At 36.3% G+C, this 18,408-nt stretch overlaps 1 protein-coding gene across 1 annotated transcript in view; it reads left to right on the top strand.

Annotated features, from left to right (window-relative positions):
- The window catches only part of LOC110112444 (sister chromatid cohesion protein SCC4), a 50,805-nt gene that overhangs the window by 11,097 nt on the left and 21,300 nt on the right, over nucleotides 1–18,408 (top strand). The window contains exons 2-7 of the mRNA XM_020844669.2: nucleotides 6,016–6,478; nucleotides 6,700–6,738; nucleotides 8,355–8,476; nucleotides 8,677–8,823; nucleotides 9,002–9,091; nucleotides 9,215–9,339. Coding sequence (XP_020700328.1) covers nucleotides 6,016–6,478; nucleotides 6,700–6,738; nucleotides 8,355–8,476; nucleotides 8,677–8,823; nucleotides 9,002–9,091; nucleotides 9,215–9,339 — 986 coding nt within the window. The remainder of the gene's footprint in view (nucleotides 1–6,015; nucleotides 6,479–6,699; nucleotides 6,739–8,354; nucleotides 8,477–8,676; nucleotides 8,824–9,001; nucleotides 9,092–9,214; nucleotides 9,340–18,408) is intronic.

The raw sequence follows: 18,408 nt of genomic DNA, 5'->3' as shown, positions 1-18,408 counted from the left end.
GTCGTACCCACGCGCCCGACCCCGCCCGAATCCGCGCGCGACTCAGCGCCCCGACCCCACGCTCAACTCCGCTGTGCCGGCCACGCCCGCCTTGCACCGCGCAGCGTACCACGACCTTTCTTGCCCTATTCCCTGGGTCTGGGTCCAGGTCAAGCACCGCGCAAACCCGGGCCGAGTCCGGGTTCCGGGTTCGCCATTTCCGACCCGGATATTACCTAAACCGGGTTGCGGTTAGGGAATCGGACCCCGTTTGATACCCGGGTCAGTTCCGGGTCGAACCGAACCTGGAACCGTGACCAATGATTGCTACCTTCTCTACTCAGTTGTCATTGTCGCTCAATTAGAAAAACTAATAAAGAAATTTTCAAGTGGGTGTGAGTTGGCGAAAGCAAACACAATTCATCTTATTCAGATGATATTAAAATAAATGTTAACTAAACTCTCTTGTATCATCATCAAAATTGATAGCTCATTAGCTATGTTAGCCGACTAGTTGCAATTTAACAACCAAATGCATCAATTTATCGGGTTCCCCTCCAGCTGGTTTATCCTCTTCACTAAAGGTATGGGGAAAGCCCATTCCTATCAGCTTCGGGAGTGGATATGTGGAGTTAATTTCCATTACTCGTAACCTTTTTATGAGACTCATGCGGTGAGATTTCTGGTATGTATCTTTTGCCTATCGAATAACGGTACTACGCCTGGCTATGTGTATAGACGGGTAAGTACTAGACTTGTTTTCTTCTCTACGGACAGAAGTTCTTCTTTCCCATCTGACTAGTTGTCAACTATAGCATAAATACTCATTTAACTTTTTACTGACATTGGTGTTTGATTTAATTCCTTCGTATAAGTCATAAAGGAATGTGAAAGTTATGTGTTGATCATTTGGCCGCTATGTGGAAAAGGCAAATATCTGTAGAGTGACTTGTTAGTGTTGTATTGTCCTCATCTAGAGTGGCGACGCTGCTTGAAACTCTTATATTTGAGTTCCTCACATCAGGCCCAAAGCCATGACACCATTAGCAAAGTGCATGTTTTGAAAATCGGACCGGCTGAAACCGGCAGTTTAACCGTAAACTACTCATATGGCCAAATTTGGCTTAATCATGAAATGCCCCACTATGCTTCACAATTTTTATGTCACACTACTTAATTCAACTATATTGTGAATTCTGTGAGATTGATTTATGGGAAAAGGACATGGGAATGGAAAGGAGAGGTATTAAAGATTTAACGCATTATTAGTGAGAGCGGCTGAATTCGAACCGCGCCGGTAACCTATGGAAATGGGTGATAAGAACCCACATGTAATCTAGAATTAAGGCATACGCGTCCCTTCTCAGTTCTCAGCACGTGGAATTAAGGAACGCAACTCTGGTTATATAAGGAATCAGCCAATTTAGATTAATAGCATACGCTGCATTGGTGAAATAATTACTATATTAATTTTTAATCTTAAAAAGTTGGAATCTTAGACCCTTAATACAACTTTTATTGAAATTAGAAATATAATGTGACATTAAAAATAGTGTCAGATATAAGACTATAATTAATTTTAACTATTTTAATAAACTATTATTTTATTATCATTTGCTTTAAACTATGACTACTATACAACAATTGAGAGCAACAAAAACTGGAAAGTATTAGTGCATCTTCTTCTTATTTCATCATTGAATCTGAACTAATTCTATTAATATAATGGAGTCAATACCGACTTCTATGTGGAGTATAAGGTTGACGTGTGTTATGTATATCAATCGGAGTCGGAGCAATCGATATTGCCCACAAGCTCTTATCGCTGCAGTCTTGTTAATCCTTAAATCGAAACTCAAGGGAAAAGAGAGGCTTCAGTTTAATAAGTGGCGAGGCTCAAAAACTGGAGCGTCACTGTCTCTATCGATGAATATCCTAATGCACGATATGCTCGATCTCTCGATGAACGTGCGCATAGAAGGCTAATGATGTCTAAATAGATATAGCTCGATGATACTCTAAAGAGTCTTTATAACAATGATAATAGTAAATAGATATATCTAATTATCTTTGTTATTAGAGCTTCTCTGTGCTACATTGTGAATATATGAGATTATATATTACTATAAATAGATAGACTTTATCTATACACTTAATATATATAACAAATCTATTATGATGTATGTATTGTATAAATAAGTGAGGCATAATAGATAACTTCTGAACCTACCAGATATATACCCTATCTCTCTCTGAGCTCGAGATCGAGCTCGATTAGTGGGCTCGAGCTCGACTCGTTTAGAAAATGTCAAGCTCGAGCTCGACTCGAAAGCTCGAGCTCGTTTGAAAAGCTCGAGCTCGAGATCAAGCTTGTTTGAGAAGCACCAACGAATGTGATGTGTATTATTATATACAAAAATAATATTATTATATATATATATATAATTATATCGAGTAGCTTGATAAGCTTTCGAGTTAAGTCAGGTTGAGCTCGAACTCGAGCTCGTTTATCATACGAGCTCGATTGTAGGCTCGAGCTCGAGCTCGAAGCTCGATATGCTCGACTCGCGAGCTCGTTAACGAGTCGAGTTCGAGCCGGCTCACAAGCCGGCTCGTCTCACTTACACCCCTATGTAGGGTCGACTATATGAATTCTTTTTCGTCATTATCCTGTTAAGGGTCAAATTCTCATTTGAATATAATAAAGAAATGTTATTTCTAATATTTTATAACCAAGTTTTTTTAGGTCTATCTCTACCTATCTTAATATAAGTCAAATATAATACATCTACTTTTTTAACCAGGTCATCAGAAGACCGACATTTTATGTGACCAAACCATCTAAGACGACTCTCTTTAATTTCATCTTTCACTGGAGCTACTCCAACCTTTTCACGTATATACTGATTTCGTATCATGTCTTTAAGAGAAAAGCCGCTCATCCGCCTGAGCATCCTCATCTTTACATTAACTTAATATTATACTTCTCTTTTAATGGCCAACATTATGCACCATAAAGCATTGTAGGTCTCACCACCATCTCATACAATTTTCCCTCAAGTTTTAAGGGGGACCTTTTTATCATTAAATAAGCCTGTTGCATTCCTCCACTACAACCAACCAACTTGAATTCTATTAATAATATTCCCATCTATTTCACTATCACTTTAAACAATAGACACAATATATCTAAATCATGTATTGCTATTAATGACTTGATCGCCCAAAGTCACAATCCCCCCTTTAGAACTATTACTACTAAAATTACACTCCATGAATTCGATTTTAGATCAACTCAAACATAAACCTATAGATTCTAAAATTGGCCTCCATAATTAAAGTTTTCCTTCACGTCCCTCTCTAGTCTTGTCAACAAGAAAAATATCATCAGCAAAATGCATGCACCAATGTACAACCTCTTGCAAATGTCTAGTGAGAACATCTATAGTAAAGCAAAAGGATAAGTGCTTAAGGCTGATCCTTGATGTAATCCACTGAAATAGGAAAATACTTTGTCAAACTAGCTTGTGTTTGAACACAAGTAATAACTCATGCATACATATCTTTAATGACTTGAATATAAGCATTATTAACCCCTTTCTTTTTTAGCACTCTCCATAGCACTTCTCTTAGAACTTTATCATATGCTTTCTCTAAATTAATAAATATCATATGTGGATCCTATTTATTCTCTCTATACTTCTCCATCAAACCACTCAATAAATATATAGCTTCCATAGTAGACCTACCCGGGATGAATCCAAATTGATTTTAAGAAGCATTAGTATCACGCTGCAACCTATGCTCCATCACTCTCCCATAGTTTTAAAATATGACACATTAACTTAATTCCTCTATAATTCACACAATATTGTGCATCACTTTTATTCTTAAAAATAGAAATCAACATAATCATTCTCCACTCATTTGACATTCTTTTATTCTTCAAAATAATTTTAAAAAGTTTAGTAAGCCAAGAAATTCCTTCATCTCTTAAGCATTTCCATACCTCTATTGGAATATCATCAGGTCCAACAGCTTTTCCACACTTTATTTTCTTTAAAGCCTATGTAACTTTAGTTTTATTAATATGCTGATAAAGACAAAAATTTGCACTTTCATTTAGAATGTTATGGTCACCAAAGTCAATCGTATTCTCACAATATTTATTGAAAAGTTTAGCAAAATATCTTATCCACCTTTGTTGAATATCTTCTTTAAATAAAAGTACTTTTTTGATTTTCATCCTTAATGCACTACACTTGCAGTATGTCCTTATTACTTCTCTTTCTTTGTTTGGGGCATACACATATATTTCACCCTATTTAGTGTCTAATTTATTATATAAATTATTAAAAGCTAAAATTTTTACATTACATGTTGCTTTTTTAAACTCGTTACAGACTTCTTGATAACTTTTTCAATTATCAGAGTTTTTATATTTAAGTCAATTTTTATAACAAATCTTATTATTTTTTATCTTTTCTTTCACATTTTGATTCTACCATCAACAGTTTTTACTATTACGAGCTTTTCCCTTTGATACTCCAAGCACATCTTTTGCAATATTCTTAATATCACTAATAATTTTTTCCTATATAACATTAGCTTCCTCATTTACAGACAAAATCATAGGATTTATAATCTTACTCTTAAAAATATTTTTATTAATGTTCTTTAAAAGTTTTTATCTAATCCTAGAATAACGTTTTACTTTATTTTATATATTTTGCCCCTTCATCTTAACATCCAAAATTAGTAAGCGATGTTGGGTATACAAACTTTCTCTCGAAATAACTTTACAATCTTTACAATCTAAACAATCTCTTTATCTTATAAGAAAATTATCAATCTAAGTTTTATTATATCTATTTTTATTAGTGATTAGATGCTTATCTCTTTTTTTAAATATGGTATTAGCAATTGCAAAGTCATAAGCTATAGAAAAATTTAATATGGTCTTTTCACCTTCATTAGTCACTCCACTATGAATGTTTTTAAAATCATTTATCTCTCTACAAACATGCCAATTTAAATATCCTCCAATAAATTTTTTTAGGAGGTATCTTTTGTATTGATTTTTCTAAGTCATTCCAAAATTTTAATTTGGAATACATATCCAAATCTAGTTGAGGAGCATAAATACTTATAATATTAATAATCATAGCATGAACAACAATCTTTATGACTATAACTTTATCCCCAATTTTATTAGTTTTTACAACATTATCCTTTAAGCTCTTATCTATAATAACACCTATACCATTTCTTGTACGAATCTTATCAGAATACTATAGTTTTAATCGTAAACTATTAATCTCTTTAGCATTCTCTTCAACCCATTTAATTTCCTGAATGCAAAGAATATTTATTTTCATATGAATCATAATATATATTAATTTCATTAATTTGCCTATAAGAGAACTTATAGTCCAATATCATATCTTAATTTTTGTTTCATGGACTAGCTTCTTTACTCACATCCGTTTATGATTTGGGAACCCTTGCCTATTTAACACTACACTCAGGCTCCGATGCAGCAACCCTTGCATACTTCTCACTGTATTCAGGTCATACATCTTGTCGCTTTAACACAATATATTAAAGGATTCATTTCATGACTAATTTGACAAGTTTTACGCTGGCTGTTGACTATCTAACGCACCCTCTACTTTTTTTCATTTAGGACTTGGGACCTGACAACCGTAATGTTTTTTTTAATGTGTTGAAGATATACTTAAATAACCAATGAGCTGAAGAGTGAGCACCCACTTCGTGGTATTCATACTTCAGTTTTACTTCAGCTTTCAGGCGAGTTAAAACAGAAAATCATTGTGTGTATGACTATATTGTAAAATCAATTTATTATGATGGATAGTTCTGCGGTAAATAAAACTTCTTTTTTGTGTGATTCTTCTATACCATATAGAGGCTTAATGTTATGCATAATAGTTTAATTCAGCTTTTCAATGGGTTTAAGCTGAGAATCGTTAAGTGAGATACGCATGTTCTTGAATTTGATCTTTTTCTTTTCAGAAAGAACGGTGCAGGGGTCTCCTTTTCTACAATGAGCTGTTGCAGACTTTCTACCTGTTCAAGATATGTGACTATAAGAGCGCCACACAACATGTTAATAAACTGGATGCTGCCATGAAGGAAGATCAGAAACAGCTCTCCCATGTGAAGGAGCTGGTTGGGGAGCTTAATACTGTGAATCAGAATCTTGCCCAGCTGAACTTGCAAGGGAAATCAAATACAACTTTGAGGGAGAAGCAGGACTTATTACATGACCAGCTGAGAGCTGCTACTGGAATTGATGAGGAGATGTTGGGATTTGAGGACAAAATCCTCTTGGGACCTCCCCCATTGGATGGGGAATGGCTACCGAGGAATGCAGTGTATGCGCTGGTGGATCTTGTGGTTGTTTTGCAGGGGCGTCCCAAAGGAGTGTTTAAGGATTGTGGGAAGAGGATACATTCAGGAATGAAGTTGATTCGTGGTGAGCCTGCTTTTTGCTATAGTTATTGAGCTGCAGTAAATAATTTGTGATATTTTTTTATTGGTAATTATTTGCATAACCTGCATGCACTTGTGGCAGACTTTGTCAGATTGACACATATATCAAAAGTGCACCTTGAATTCTCAGCTTGTTAATAATACAAACAAATTTAAATTTTTTTACCATTATTTTTTGAAGCTGAGTTGTTCTATGTTGTGCAGAGGAGCTACAAAAACTTGGCATTGGTGTCAACCAGAGAGGTAACTCTTTTGGGCTATTGATCTTGTTATTTTGATGCATCTTTTTGTTTAACATTTTTGTAATTTTATACCCGCATATCTTATTTATGCTTGTTTAGTAGGTCTTTACTGTATGGACTTGTTTGCGATTTCAACTTGGAAAACTAACCATTAGAATTGATTTGTCTTTAACATTAAACTATTCCATTTTATGAGTAATTTAAATAAAAGGAATTATACGCTCATGTTGTCACAAGATTTCACTTTATGTACGCTTCTGCACAGAGCTTTTATCATGACCAAGCCAACAACTCAGACATAAAAGATGTTCTCTCGTACATTTGAGACGAGGCACAAGCTGGTGGCAGTGATAGAATTTGAAAGATTCATGTATTAGTAGGATGGGATAATAACAAATTAATCATTCTGAAAGAAGGTACTACCAAATTAACTTATTGGAGCCTCAATAGACTGAATTTGAAGATTCTTATTTTATTTTATTTCCTTAATATCGGATGAATCATATGATAAAGTTTCAAGAGAAGTGCGTTGGTGTGTTCTTGAATTATACGCTCATTAATAACAATACCTATTTTAGACATCTTGTGTCTATTGTTAGAAGTGATGGTAAAATAGATGGAGATATTATTAGTAGAATTCAAGTTGTATGGTTGTAGTGGAGGAATGCATTGGGCCTGTTGTGTGATAGAAAAGTACTCAAACTCAAGAGAAAATTCTAAAAATGATGGTGAGACCTGCAATGCTTTATGGCGTAGAATGTTAGCCATTATAATAACAACATCAAGCCTTTGTCCCACTGTGGGGTCGGCTACATGAATCCTTTTTCGCAGTTGGCCATTAAAAGAGAAGTATAAATTTAAGTGTTGCAGATATGAGAATGCTCAGGTGGATGAGTGACTTCACTCTTATGGACATAATGTGAAACGAGTATATATTTGAAAAGGTTAGAGAAGCTCTAGTGGTAGATAAGATTAGAGAGAGTTGCCTTAGATGATTTGGTCACATAAAATGTCGGCATTCCAATAACCCGATTAGGAGAGTAGATGTATTAGATTTGACCTATGTTAAAAAAAGGTAGAGGTAAACCTAAAAAGGCTTGGCTAGAAAATATTAGAAATGACCTTGTTTATTAGAATTAAATGATAATTTGACTCTTAACAGGATGCAATAGAGAAGAAGGTTTCATGTAGCCGACTCCTCGGAATGAGATAAAAGCTTGATGTTGTTGTTGTATCGAATGAAGTTTCCTCAAGTCTGAACATGAAATCTAGACATTTCAGAATAATGAAGTTTGAAAACCGAGCCATATAGGATTTGCATCAATTACTGGTAAAAAAATTGAAATACATGTGGGTTGAAGTCATCATTTTCATCTAGAAAGTTACCAGATGATTACATGTCCTACTTAGTCTATGATTTTAAGATTTAGCATGTCACATTAATTGTGTCCGTTCCTTTAATTATATTGTCCCATGTTTAAATCGGAACTCCTGACCAATGTGCACATTAGATTAAATGTGATGCCATATCTCCTTTAATTTGTTATTAATTTTTTTATGCTGGGTTTCTCTTTCATTTAATAATTATTTTTTGAAAATTTTTGCCTAACTGAATAGAGATGGATATTCAGCATTCAGATATATGGATAGCTGGTCAATATTTATTGCTTCTAATGCAATTTCTTGAGAATAAAGTTGCGCTGGAGCTTACTAGGTCTGACTATATTGAAGCTCAGGAGGTAAAAATGGGAAAGTATGCCTGCCATATTTGCATTTCTATTATGATTTTTTTTGGGGTTAATTGGATTTCTCTTCCTGTTTAATATAGAAATTATATCCTTAGCCGAAATCCTTTGATGTTCAATTTTTCTTTTGTCACAATTTGAACATAATATCTGCAGTATTTAACTTTCCAAACTATTTGTCTTTTTATCATCAGACGATAGTGCAGATGAGAAATTGGTTTATCCGTTTCCCGACAATATTGCAAGCATGTGAGTCCATTATTGAAATGCTAAGAGGGCAGTATGCTCATTCGGTTGGTTGCTTCCATGAGTCAGCCTTTCATTTCTTGGAGGCAACAAAGGTTTGTATCGTTACTGTGAATACAACTTACTTTTTTAAAAAATGCTCTCTGAATCATAGCAAAGCCAATCAAAATCAGCCATCCTTTTATAATGTATTTGTATGGTATGATTCATGTTCTTCTGAGCCATATGCATATATATTCTGAAATTGATGATACGTTTTTTTTTTTTTTTCAGCTCACTCAAAGCAAGTCGATGCAATCTATGTGCCAAATTTATGCAGCTGTTTCTTATATCTGCATTGGTGATGCGGAATCATCTTCGCAGGTGGGGCTGACCTAACCGTGTAGTAACTGACATTGGATTCCTTATAAGTAAACCAGTTATGTACGGTTGATTTATTTGCTAAAGAAACATGGTTATCTTGATACTTTCTTTTCCAATATTCAGGCGTTAGATTTGGTAGGACCAATTTACAAAATCATGGATTCATTTGTTGGAGTACGAGAGAAAACTTGCATTGTGTTTGCTTATGGGCTTTTATTGATGAGGCAGCATAATCTACAAGAAGCTAGGTAAGCTGCTTTTAACTTTCATAGCATGTTTGTTCTTTTCAGGTTTCAATTATTGTTTCAATATTTTCAATTATGTTTTGGAAGAGAAGTTCTAAGAAATTATATGGGAAAGTATTAGGTTGAAAAGTTATAACTATAATTTATTCTTAATTGTGATATTTTCCATCTTATTATCTTCTTTCCTATTATTTTTGTTCACCTATATATGACTTGTTTGTAGTACGGTTTAAAATTTTGCAATTGGCTATTGAGGTATTTTTTGTTCGTGAGGCGATGTGTAAAGCCTTAAGGCATATATAGTAATTTTGATATAATAATATTAATATATTAACGAATGACATATTAACTTTCTATTTAATAATAAAGTAATAAATTGACATACGTATAAAATAAAAAAGTTAATGATGACGTAGAGTGACAATTAATGAATTATCTGAAATATAATTGAAATTCAAATATTACTAGAGCCAAATAATATAAAATATAAAGGTTCTATAAATTCCATCTTGCCCATTTCTCTATTCATCCACATGTTATTCTTAATGAAAGCTATAATAGTTGGCAACAACTTAGAAATTATCTGCACTGTTATTACTTAGGAGGTGTTTATTTGAGTCATCATCATAATAAATTGGTCTCTCTCATACCTTATCATGTGGATTCTAATGCCTCTTATATTGCTTCTTCATTTATTTAAGTCAATTTATTATTTCATAAATATTTGTTATAAACATAAATACAAGAGTAATATTCCCAAAATTTTAGGGGAGGAGGTGGAGGTGATGTGCGGCTTCCAAGTGATCCCTAATGTAGACTACAAAAGTGGTGGTTGCGGCGATGGTGACAGTTTGGAGGTTGAGGCAACCAAGAAGAAGTGTTGCGACTTGAGGGGGCATAAACATGTAATTTGTTCGGGGTTTAGTTTAGGATTCAGATAAATTTTTCTTTCTAACATTATATTAATACAGGGAAAATCCTCATCTTAGTTGCTCCCTTCCGCTCCTCCCCAAGTCTCTTTCTCTCAATCCTCTTCTTTGTTCATTTCTATTTTTTTTTTGTTGTAGCCCATCCATGCTTTGTCGCAGTTGTTCGTTTGCACCAACTCCAACATCTACTTGACCTTGCTTGTGTCTTTATCTATGCTTGCTCACCTGCTTGCTCATGCAATCTTTCATGCTTGATCACTTGTTTGACCATGTTGTCTTACATGCTTGCTTCATACACTCGTGCGGTCGTTTGTACAATTTTTGCTTTCATCCATGGCTTGTCCTTACCTTCTACCTTGCTTGTACACTCATTATACTTGCTAGATGGTCTTTGTTGAGTCTTGCCTTCACCTTGATTTATTATTTATTATATCATTGTCATATTCTTTTCTTTTCTATTAGTGGTTGTTTGTTGATGGCTTCCTACACTACTCTCTTGGAGATGGGAACCTTGCCCACTATTGTTATAACTATCAAATTCAATAGTACCAACAATCTCTTGTGGTCTTTGAATTTTTGCTTTCTTATAGAACCTCATGAGAACATTAGTCATTTAGATTCTTTGCCACCAATTCTGGCGAACACCTTTAAGTGTGCCAAATGATAAGTTTCTGACCATATGGTTCACAAATGAATATTCAATTGCTTTGAATTAACTATTGCTTCGAATTAATTTTCTTAGCATGTATGTTCTTTCTAGTTAAGAGGTAATGTTTTTGATTATTTTTTCAATATTTTTATATTTGTTATGAAAGGGAAGTTCTATGAAATGATATGGCAATCGGGGCGCGCGATTGATGATATTCCATCTACCTTGCTCTTTAACCCTCAATCTTTTGATCTCCCTCCTCTGGAACCGATCACATTGGAGGAGGTTGATGCGAGACTGATGGCTGTGGAGAAGATGGTGAATCTCTAGGGCATTGGTGATCCAATTGTCCTGAGAGATGAAGTGGTCTGCGTAGGGTTGTCAAGCTACAATGTGAGGTGGGCAAGCTAAAGGAGATGATTTCCCATCGTGGGGCCCATGAGGGATGAGTGGGGCTCAGTTGTTGAAGCTACATGTGAGGTGGGCAAGCTAAAGGAGATGATTTCCCATCGTGGGGTCCATGAGGGCTGAGTGGGGCTCAGTTGTTCAACAGACAATGTTGGGAAGCATCTACACTGGCAACAAGTACCTGGAGCAGATAGATGGCCTAATGTCGGCTATGGTGAGTTATCCTGTGGTAGGGATGCATCGTGGTAACTGGCATCCTGGGTTGCAAAAAGTTTTTTTTTAATGCTTGTATTCGCCTTTTGGTGATGACTTTATTGGAAAATTTAATGCAAGAAATTTCTCTTTTTGAGTAGAGGTTTTAGGTATTCACCTTTTTAAGCATCACTAAATGAATATGACTTGTGAGATCGTCACAAGAGATTTTATTGGTGTCAAGTGAGAAATGGATTTTCACCTTTCTGCCCAAGTCTGTTACTAGCGGCAATTGCCATTAGTGAAGCGAGTGTTAGTGTGGGAAGTAATGGCGATTAACATTAGTAGATCATTTAATAGAGTGGTGGTAACTCACCTTGTGAAGATTGCCTAGGCTGGAGTGATGATGTAAGCAAAAATTTGGGAGACCCAAATTTTTGCTAGAAAAATTAAACCTTTCTAGATAATATAAAAAGCATAAAAAAGACAAATTAAACAAACTTATATAAATTAAAAGACTTACAACCATTGACTCTTACAAACGACACAAACACAAATTAAAGACAAACTCCTAAAGTTGCTTTCCTTGAGAAGAAGGATACAGGTGGGGTGTAAAGTTGCGGATAGAAGAAGAGGTTAGAAACCGAGGCGAAAGAGGAGAAGCTCGTAAACTTTCCTAGAAGAGGAGTAGAACAGATGGAACAACCTCGCAAGCTTTTCCAACAAAACCCGCAGGTTTACATTTCCAAAAATCATTCACATAACATGCTTCAAACAGCCACAAAACATCTTATATTTATAGACAAGAGAAGGGAATACAAACAACCCCAAAAACCCTTCATATTCTTAATTAAATAAGGGAAATGAAAAGCCAACAGTCAACTCCAGGAAACAAAGCACCATAGCCACGGAAAAGCCCCCCAAAAGTCACGGGAAAGCAGTCCAAGCGGAACTCGAAGAGGCAGCCGTGGGAACCAAGGAGCCAAGGCATGGGAACCCAAGAGCCATCCACGGGAAACGAATGGACAAGGGGAAGGAGAAGAGACAAATATTAATGAGCTACTAATAAATTAATAAGTGAACTAAAAACATAGCTCATAATGAGCTAACTCTTAGTTCAATAAATGAACTAAAAACCAGTTCAAAATGAGCTAAATCTTTGCTAAAAAATTAATGAGCTAGCAAGCTCAAGGAAAGTCAAAACCAATTTTTTTTTGGGTTTGATTTGACCCCCCCTTTGTCTACACCAGACTCCCCTACTTGAGAACTCATCTCCTGATGAGTTAGATTTGTTCTGAAGGCGTTGCATCAAGAGACACCAAGGTCTGAGATTGCTCACTTGACACCAAGACTCAAATCACAACATGACTCAAAACAAAACTTTCATGATAACTAACATGACATCAAGACACACACGACTCATAAACCTAGGACTTCCTAACTTGCTCTGATACCAAAATGATGTAACTCAAATTTTTGCTAGAAAAATTAAACCTTTCTAGACAATATAAAAAGCATAAAAAAGACAAATTAAATAAACTTTACTTATATAAAATAAAAGACTTACAACCATTGACTCTTACAAATGACACAAACCCAAATTAAAGACATAAATTCCTAAAGTTGCTTTCCTTGAGAAGAAAGATACAGGTGGGGTATAAACTTGCGGATAAAAGAAGAGGTTAGAAGCCGAGAGAAAGAGGAGAAGCTCGCAAGCTTTCCTAGAAGAGGAGTAGAAGAGATAGAACAAGCTCGCAAGCTTTTCCAACAAACCCGCAGGTTTACATTTCCAAAAATCATTCACATAACATGCTTCAAACAGCCACAAAACATCTTATATTTATAGACAAGAGAGGGGAATACAAACAGTCTCAAAAACCCTTTATATTCTTAATTAAATAAGGGAAATGAAAAGCCAACAGTCAACTCTAGGATACAAAGCACTATAGCCACGGAAAAGCCCCCCAAAAGTCACGGGAAAGCAGTCCAAGCGGAACCCGAAGAGGCAACCGCAAGAACCTAGGAGGCAGCCGTGGAAACCAAGGAGGCAGCCGTGGGAACCAAGGAGCCAAGGCACGGGAACCCAAGAGCCATCCACGGGAAACGAATGAACAAGGGGAAGGAGAAGAGACAAAAATTAATGAGCTACTAATAAATTAATAAGTAAACTAAAAACATAGCTCATAATGAGCTAACTCTTAGTTCAATAAATGAACTAAAAACCAGCTCAAAAATTAATGAGTTAGCAAGCTCAAGGGAAGTGAAAACCAAATTTTTTTTTGGTTTGATTTGACACCCCCTTTGTCTACATCAGGTTGAAGATCAAAAAGTATTTTTCTTAGAAAATATTCAATAAATGTGGATGAGATATTTTGCTAAACGTTTTAATAAAGGATGTGAAAATACGATTGACCCGACCTCGATTGAGCCCGATTAGGCTTGATCGTGTTCGATCGACCCAATCGATCATCGTTGAGGCAAAATCGAGTAAAATTAGACCCTGATTTGATTAAATTAATTTGTTTTAGTCAAATTAAATTTGATTTAATTTAATTAAAATCAAATCAAAATCAATCAAACCCCGTCGAGCGTCGTCGATCCCAATTCGATGCGATTTGGCACCCTGTGTTCGGTCCGTCCAGAGAGAAACCGAGAGAGAGCGAGCGAGAGAACGGGAGAGAGGAGGCGGTGTCACCCTGCTTGCGTGCGGCCCTTCCAGATGAGGGAGGAGGCGGAGCCAGAGGTCTTCTCCAGCGCCTCTGCTTGTGTCCGTTCGAGCCCTTTCTCCTTCCGACCCAGTCCGTCCCAAACAGAGAGCGGTAGAGGGATAGAGCCGCTAGGCTCTTGCTTGCTTGCGGCTCCTGCATCCGTCCAGGCGAGAGGAAGAGGCTGACTAGTGGCTTCTTGCGTGCGACCTAGCCAAGAACTGCTATTTTCACTTCCTTTGGACTGAAAGGAATGCCATTCTCGCCGCCATTGCTTTCTTCCTTCAACTAAGGAGCAGAATGTCTCTCTTGCCGCTGTTGGGGGTCTTCTCTTCCAAAATCTAGGATAGTGCATGCTGAAATCAGCCCTTGTTGCAGCCAAGAGAAGGTAGGGAGCCTCTACTTCCTTCCAAATCAACTCCGGTGACATTGGGGTAGCAAAATCAGTGGTTTGGAGCACTTTGGATGCCAAAATCAGTCTCCAAAAACATCCAAAAAGCAAAAATCAGTAGTGTGGAGACTTCTCCCTCCTTCCAATTCGACCCCGGCAACCTCAAAACAGCAAGGACAGCAGTTAGGACGTTCAGGACAGCAGTTGGCTGCACCTTGGGCAGCACATTTGTCTTCCGGAAGAGCTTGGACTGGATTTGGAACATTTGGACAGCAGCAACCACTTCCGGAAGCTTGCAAACAGCAGGTTGGAGGCTGTTGAAAGCTTCCAAACAGTGCTTAGGAGGCATCCGGAGTACCTTGGACAGCGGCGGTGACGTCCGGAGAAGCTTGGACAGCAGTCTTCTTCCTTGGGAACATCTTGGACAGCAGCTTGGAGCCTTCAAAGGAGCTTGGACAGCATTCAGAACTTGGATTGGAGCGCTAGGACAATCCGGGAGAGGTATAACATTAAAACTTAGGCAAAACCTTAAGTCTCCCTAGCCAATGGCATATGATTGACGATCCAAAGCCTTAGGTCCCTAGAAACTTTGATTTTTGGTCCCTTAAAATCCCTTTGTTCACTGTCTACTTCGCAAAAACAGTTGAAATTCGGTGATTTCCATTTGTTGTCTCTCATGTGAGGGTTCGGAGAGGATTTCGATGTGTGTAGAGGTGTCAGATTGTTATCCAACACCTCTCAAATGTATGTTTGTGCATCATATTGAGCTTGACACATTCACCTACATTCAAACCTTAGGGCATGTTACTATTCGTAGCCAAATTAAGTGTTTAGCTCACATATCCTCCCAAATTTCATATTGTGCATATGTACCTACTCAATGCTAATGTCATGGCAAAACTGACATAGAATTTAGGAGTTTACATTTGCCAACTTGCAATTTTCTCTATGACTTGGTTAGATGCCCACATGCATTTGATAACTTGTTGTAGAATTTTATTTGAACTCTTAAAGGTTCATTTTACAAATTCTAGAGCAAGTAGGGTTGCTCAATCTCATTTTGGGTGTGTTGCAAAGCTTGTAAAGAAAATAACAAGTGGGCATTCGCTCTTTTGTTTTAAATTCCCTAATCTGGAGAATCATCTACACATTCTAGAAGTTTTAGGTGTGTTATCATACCTTAACATGAGTCAAATCGTGTATCATAGATCTCTTGCTAGGATCACTAAACTTCCAAGTTTCTAAATCATGCCAAAATTGGTTTGGAAACTTTCCCAAAACATTAGGAAATCATTCTTCCCTCTCCTAATTGAGTTTAAAACACTCATGGGGAAATGGGGAATTCTCTTTTTCATGCACATCTCCTTTCAAGCTTGATGCTTAGAACTTCCTCAAAGTTCTAAGCTCTATGTTGCATGAGTTCCAACAAATATAAAGAGCTTGCTTCCTAGCACTCTTTTCCCTTCATGTGAAATATTTTGGATCCTCTCCAAAGCTCCGAATGTTCTATCACATGAATCTTCAAGATTTTAGGACCAAATCCTAAATTCCTTTCACATTTTGTTTGTTGAGACAAAGTCAATAAACAATCATTTACCCATCCTTTTCATGCATGATTATTTCGGACCTCTCAAGTTTCTAAACATATTATTGCATGAATTATTTGGTGCTTAGGGCCAAATCCTAAACTCACTCCTTCGTTTGTTGAGTCACAAAATCAACAAATTGATACCCCTTCCTTTTCATGTATGATAATTTGGAGCCTACCAAAGACTCCAACCAATATCATTACATGGTGTTAAGTCTTATAAACAAATTTTAAGTCACCTACCTCTTGTTTGTTGAGACAAAATCAATAAACAATTTTCATTCCTTTTCATGTATAGTGATTTGAAGTTTCTCCTAAACTTCTACTTACTATTACATAGGGTTATTGAACTTAGAACCAAACTCTAAGTTCTTTCTTTCAATTTGTTTGAACCTAAGTTTAAAAATTGAACATCCTGTTTAGATTTAGGACCTAAATCCTAGTCTTTCTTCTCCATTCACTTAACCTAAATTAAGTGAATGATCATCTCTCTTTGAATATCAAATATTCAAAGAGCATTCATAAAGTTTTGTAACTTTTAAGTTACATATCATTCCTTCAACCCCAAAGTTGTAAGAGACCATCCCATTCTCCCAAGATTCAAAATTAGGAGAATGTACACTTTTCTTTGGACACCAAATGTTCAAGGAATGTTCATAAGATTGCAACCCAAGTTGCATCTTATTTTCTTCCATTCTAGTCTCCTAAACCCAAATTAGGAGGGTGTCTCTCTCTTTGAACACCAAATGTTCAAAGGAGAGGGGGGGGGGGGCATTCAGAAGTTTGCAACCCATGAATTGCACATTCTTCTCTTTTCTACAAACCCAAAATTGTAGAGAAATTCATCCTTTCTACAACTCAAAAGTTGTATGGAACTCTCTCGCACTCAACCCATGTTGAGTTGTCCATTCTTGTTCCAAATCATCTTGCTTGCTGAACCAAAAGCAACAAGTATTTTTATCCCAAACATATAATTCAAAAGTCCTATTTCCCTCCACCCTTCCAAACTCAAGTTGGTAGGGTGCAACCATTTTTTTTGACATCAATTTTCTTTTATTAGAAAATCATGTGGCCTGGACTTTGTTGCACTAGGCTCTTTGGATAAAATAAATTTTCTACCTCTTAAAATGTAAGCAATCTAAAAAAAATGAAATTAGGCTCTATGATTTTCTAATAAAAGAAAATTGCATGGCTCCCTTCAAGGAGCCAAGTTTTTCAAAACTTAAAATAATCATGTATAGCCCAAGTGTGTTGCATATAGAAAGCCCTCATTTAAGGATTAGATAAATTTTTTTTTTTTTTATGAGTTAGCATATGCATACCCACATAAATAGGCATCTTGGCCTCAAAGCCAAGCTATAAGCCCTACCTTCCTAAATAAAAAAATAGACTTCCACTCTACATTTGCATCGAGACCAAGACACATGGTTTTAAAAGCGATTAGTAGGGTCTAATTGGTAGTCTCTTTCAAGCCGGACTGTAAATCCAGAGGTCGGACAGACTATGCCTCTTGTGAGGTGTAGTTTGTAAGCCCCTTTGCACTCGTTAGATTTAGGTTCGAGGCACTACCTATCGGTAGTCCTCATCTTAGTTTTAGGGTCCGAGGCATTGGTTGATTCGAAATCACCCTATAAGTCCTCACCTATCGGGCAATACCTCCAACATACGTTGTTGGTATGTAAGCCCCCCCAACATTCTAATAAAAATATCAACTTAAACAAAATTAGATTTCTAAAATGTAAAGCTAAACATAGGATAATTTGAGCACTTTTGAGTTTCCCTCAGAATCAAGTGCTCCTACTTCACCTCATTTGGCTCTCATTCCAAAATCTAATTCCTAATTGATCAACTCCTTGAAATTCTTAAAGGACCAAACCTTTAAACAAGATTTTCACATACTTAAAAAAAAATTAAAATTTAATCAATATTTGAATGACTTCCAATACAAGAAAACCACTAGTTTAATCAAAAGTTTTTCCCAGCCAAAGTTTGGGATGTAATTAACCATAGGGGCTTGTCCTTATGGGACTTCTGTACCCAAGAAATAAATAAACCCCATTCAACCAAACGTTGAATGGGGGAATCTCTGTTTAAAATTGTAAATTTTATCTTTTAGTCCATAAGGAAATAATGTTTTTACCCTTCGGGGTAATATATCATGTTCTTATGCCGTACTCGATTATAAAGTATGTAATCCGTTCGAGGATACA

Source organism: Dendrobium catenatum, unplaced genomic scaffold (genome assembly GCF_001605985.2).
Source record: "Dendrobium catenatum unplaced genomic scaffold, ASM160598v2 original_scaffold_36778, whole genome shotgun sequence".
Classification (NCBI taxonomy): Eukaryota; Viridiplantae; Streptophyta; class Magnoliopsida; order Asparagales; family Orchidaceae; genus Dendrobium; species Dendrobium catenatum.
Note: the sequence above shows the minus strand (reverse complement) of the source record. Positions and strands in the feature narration are given on the sequence as shown.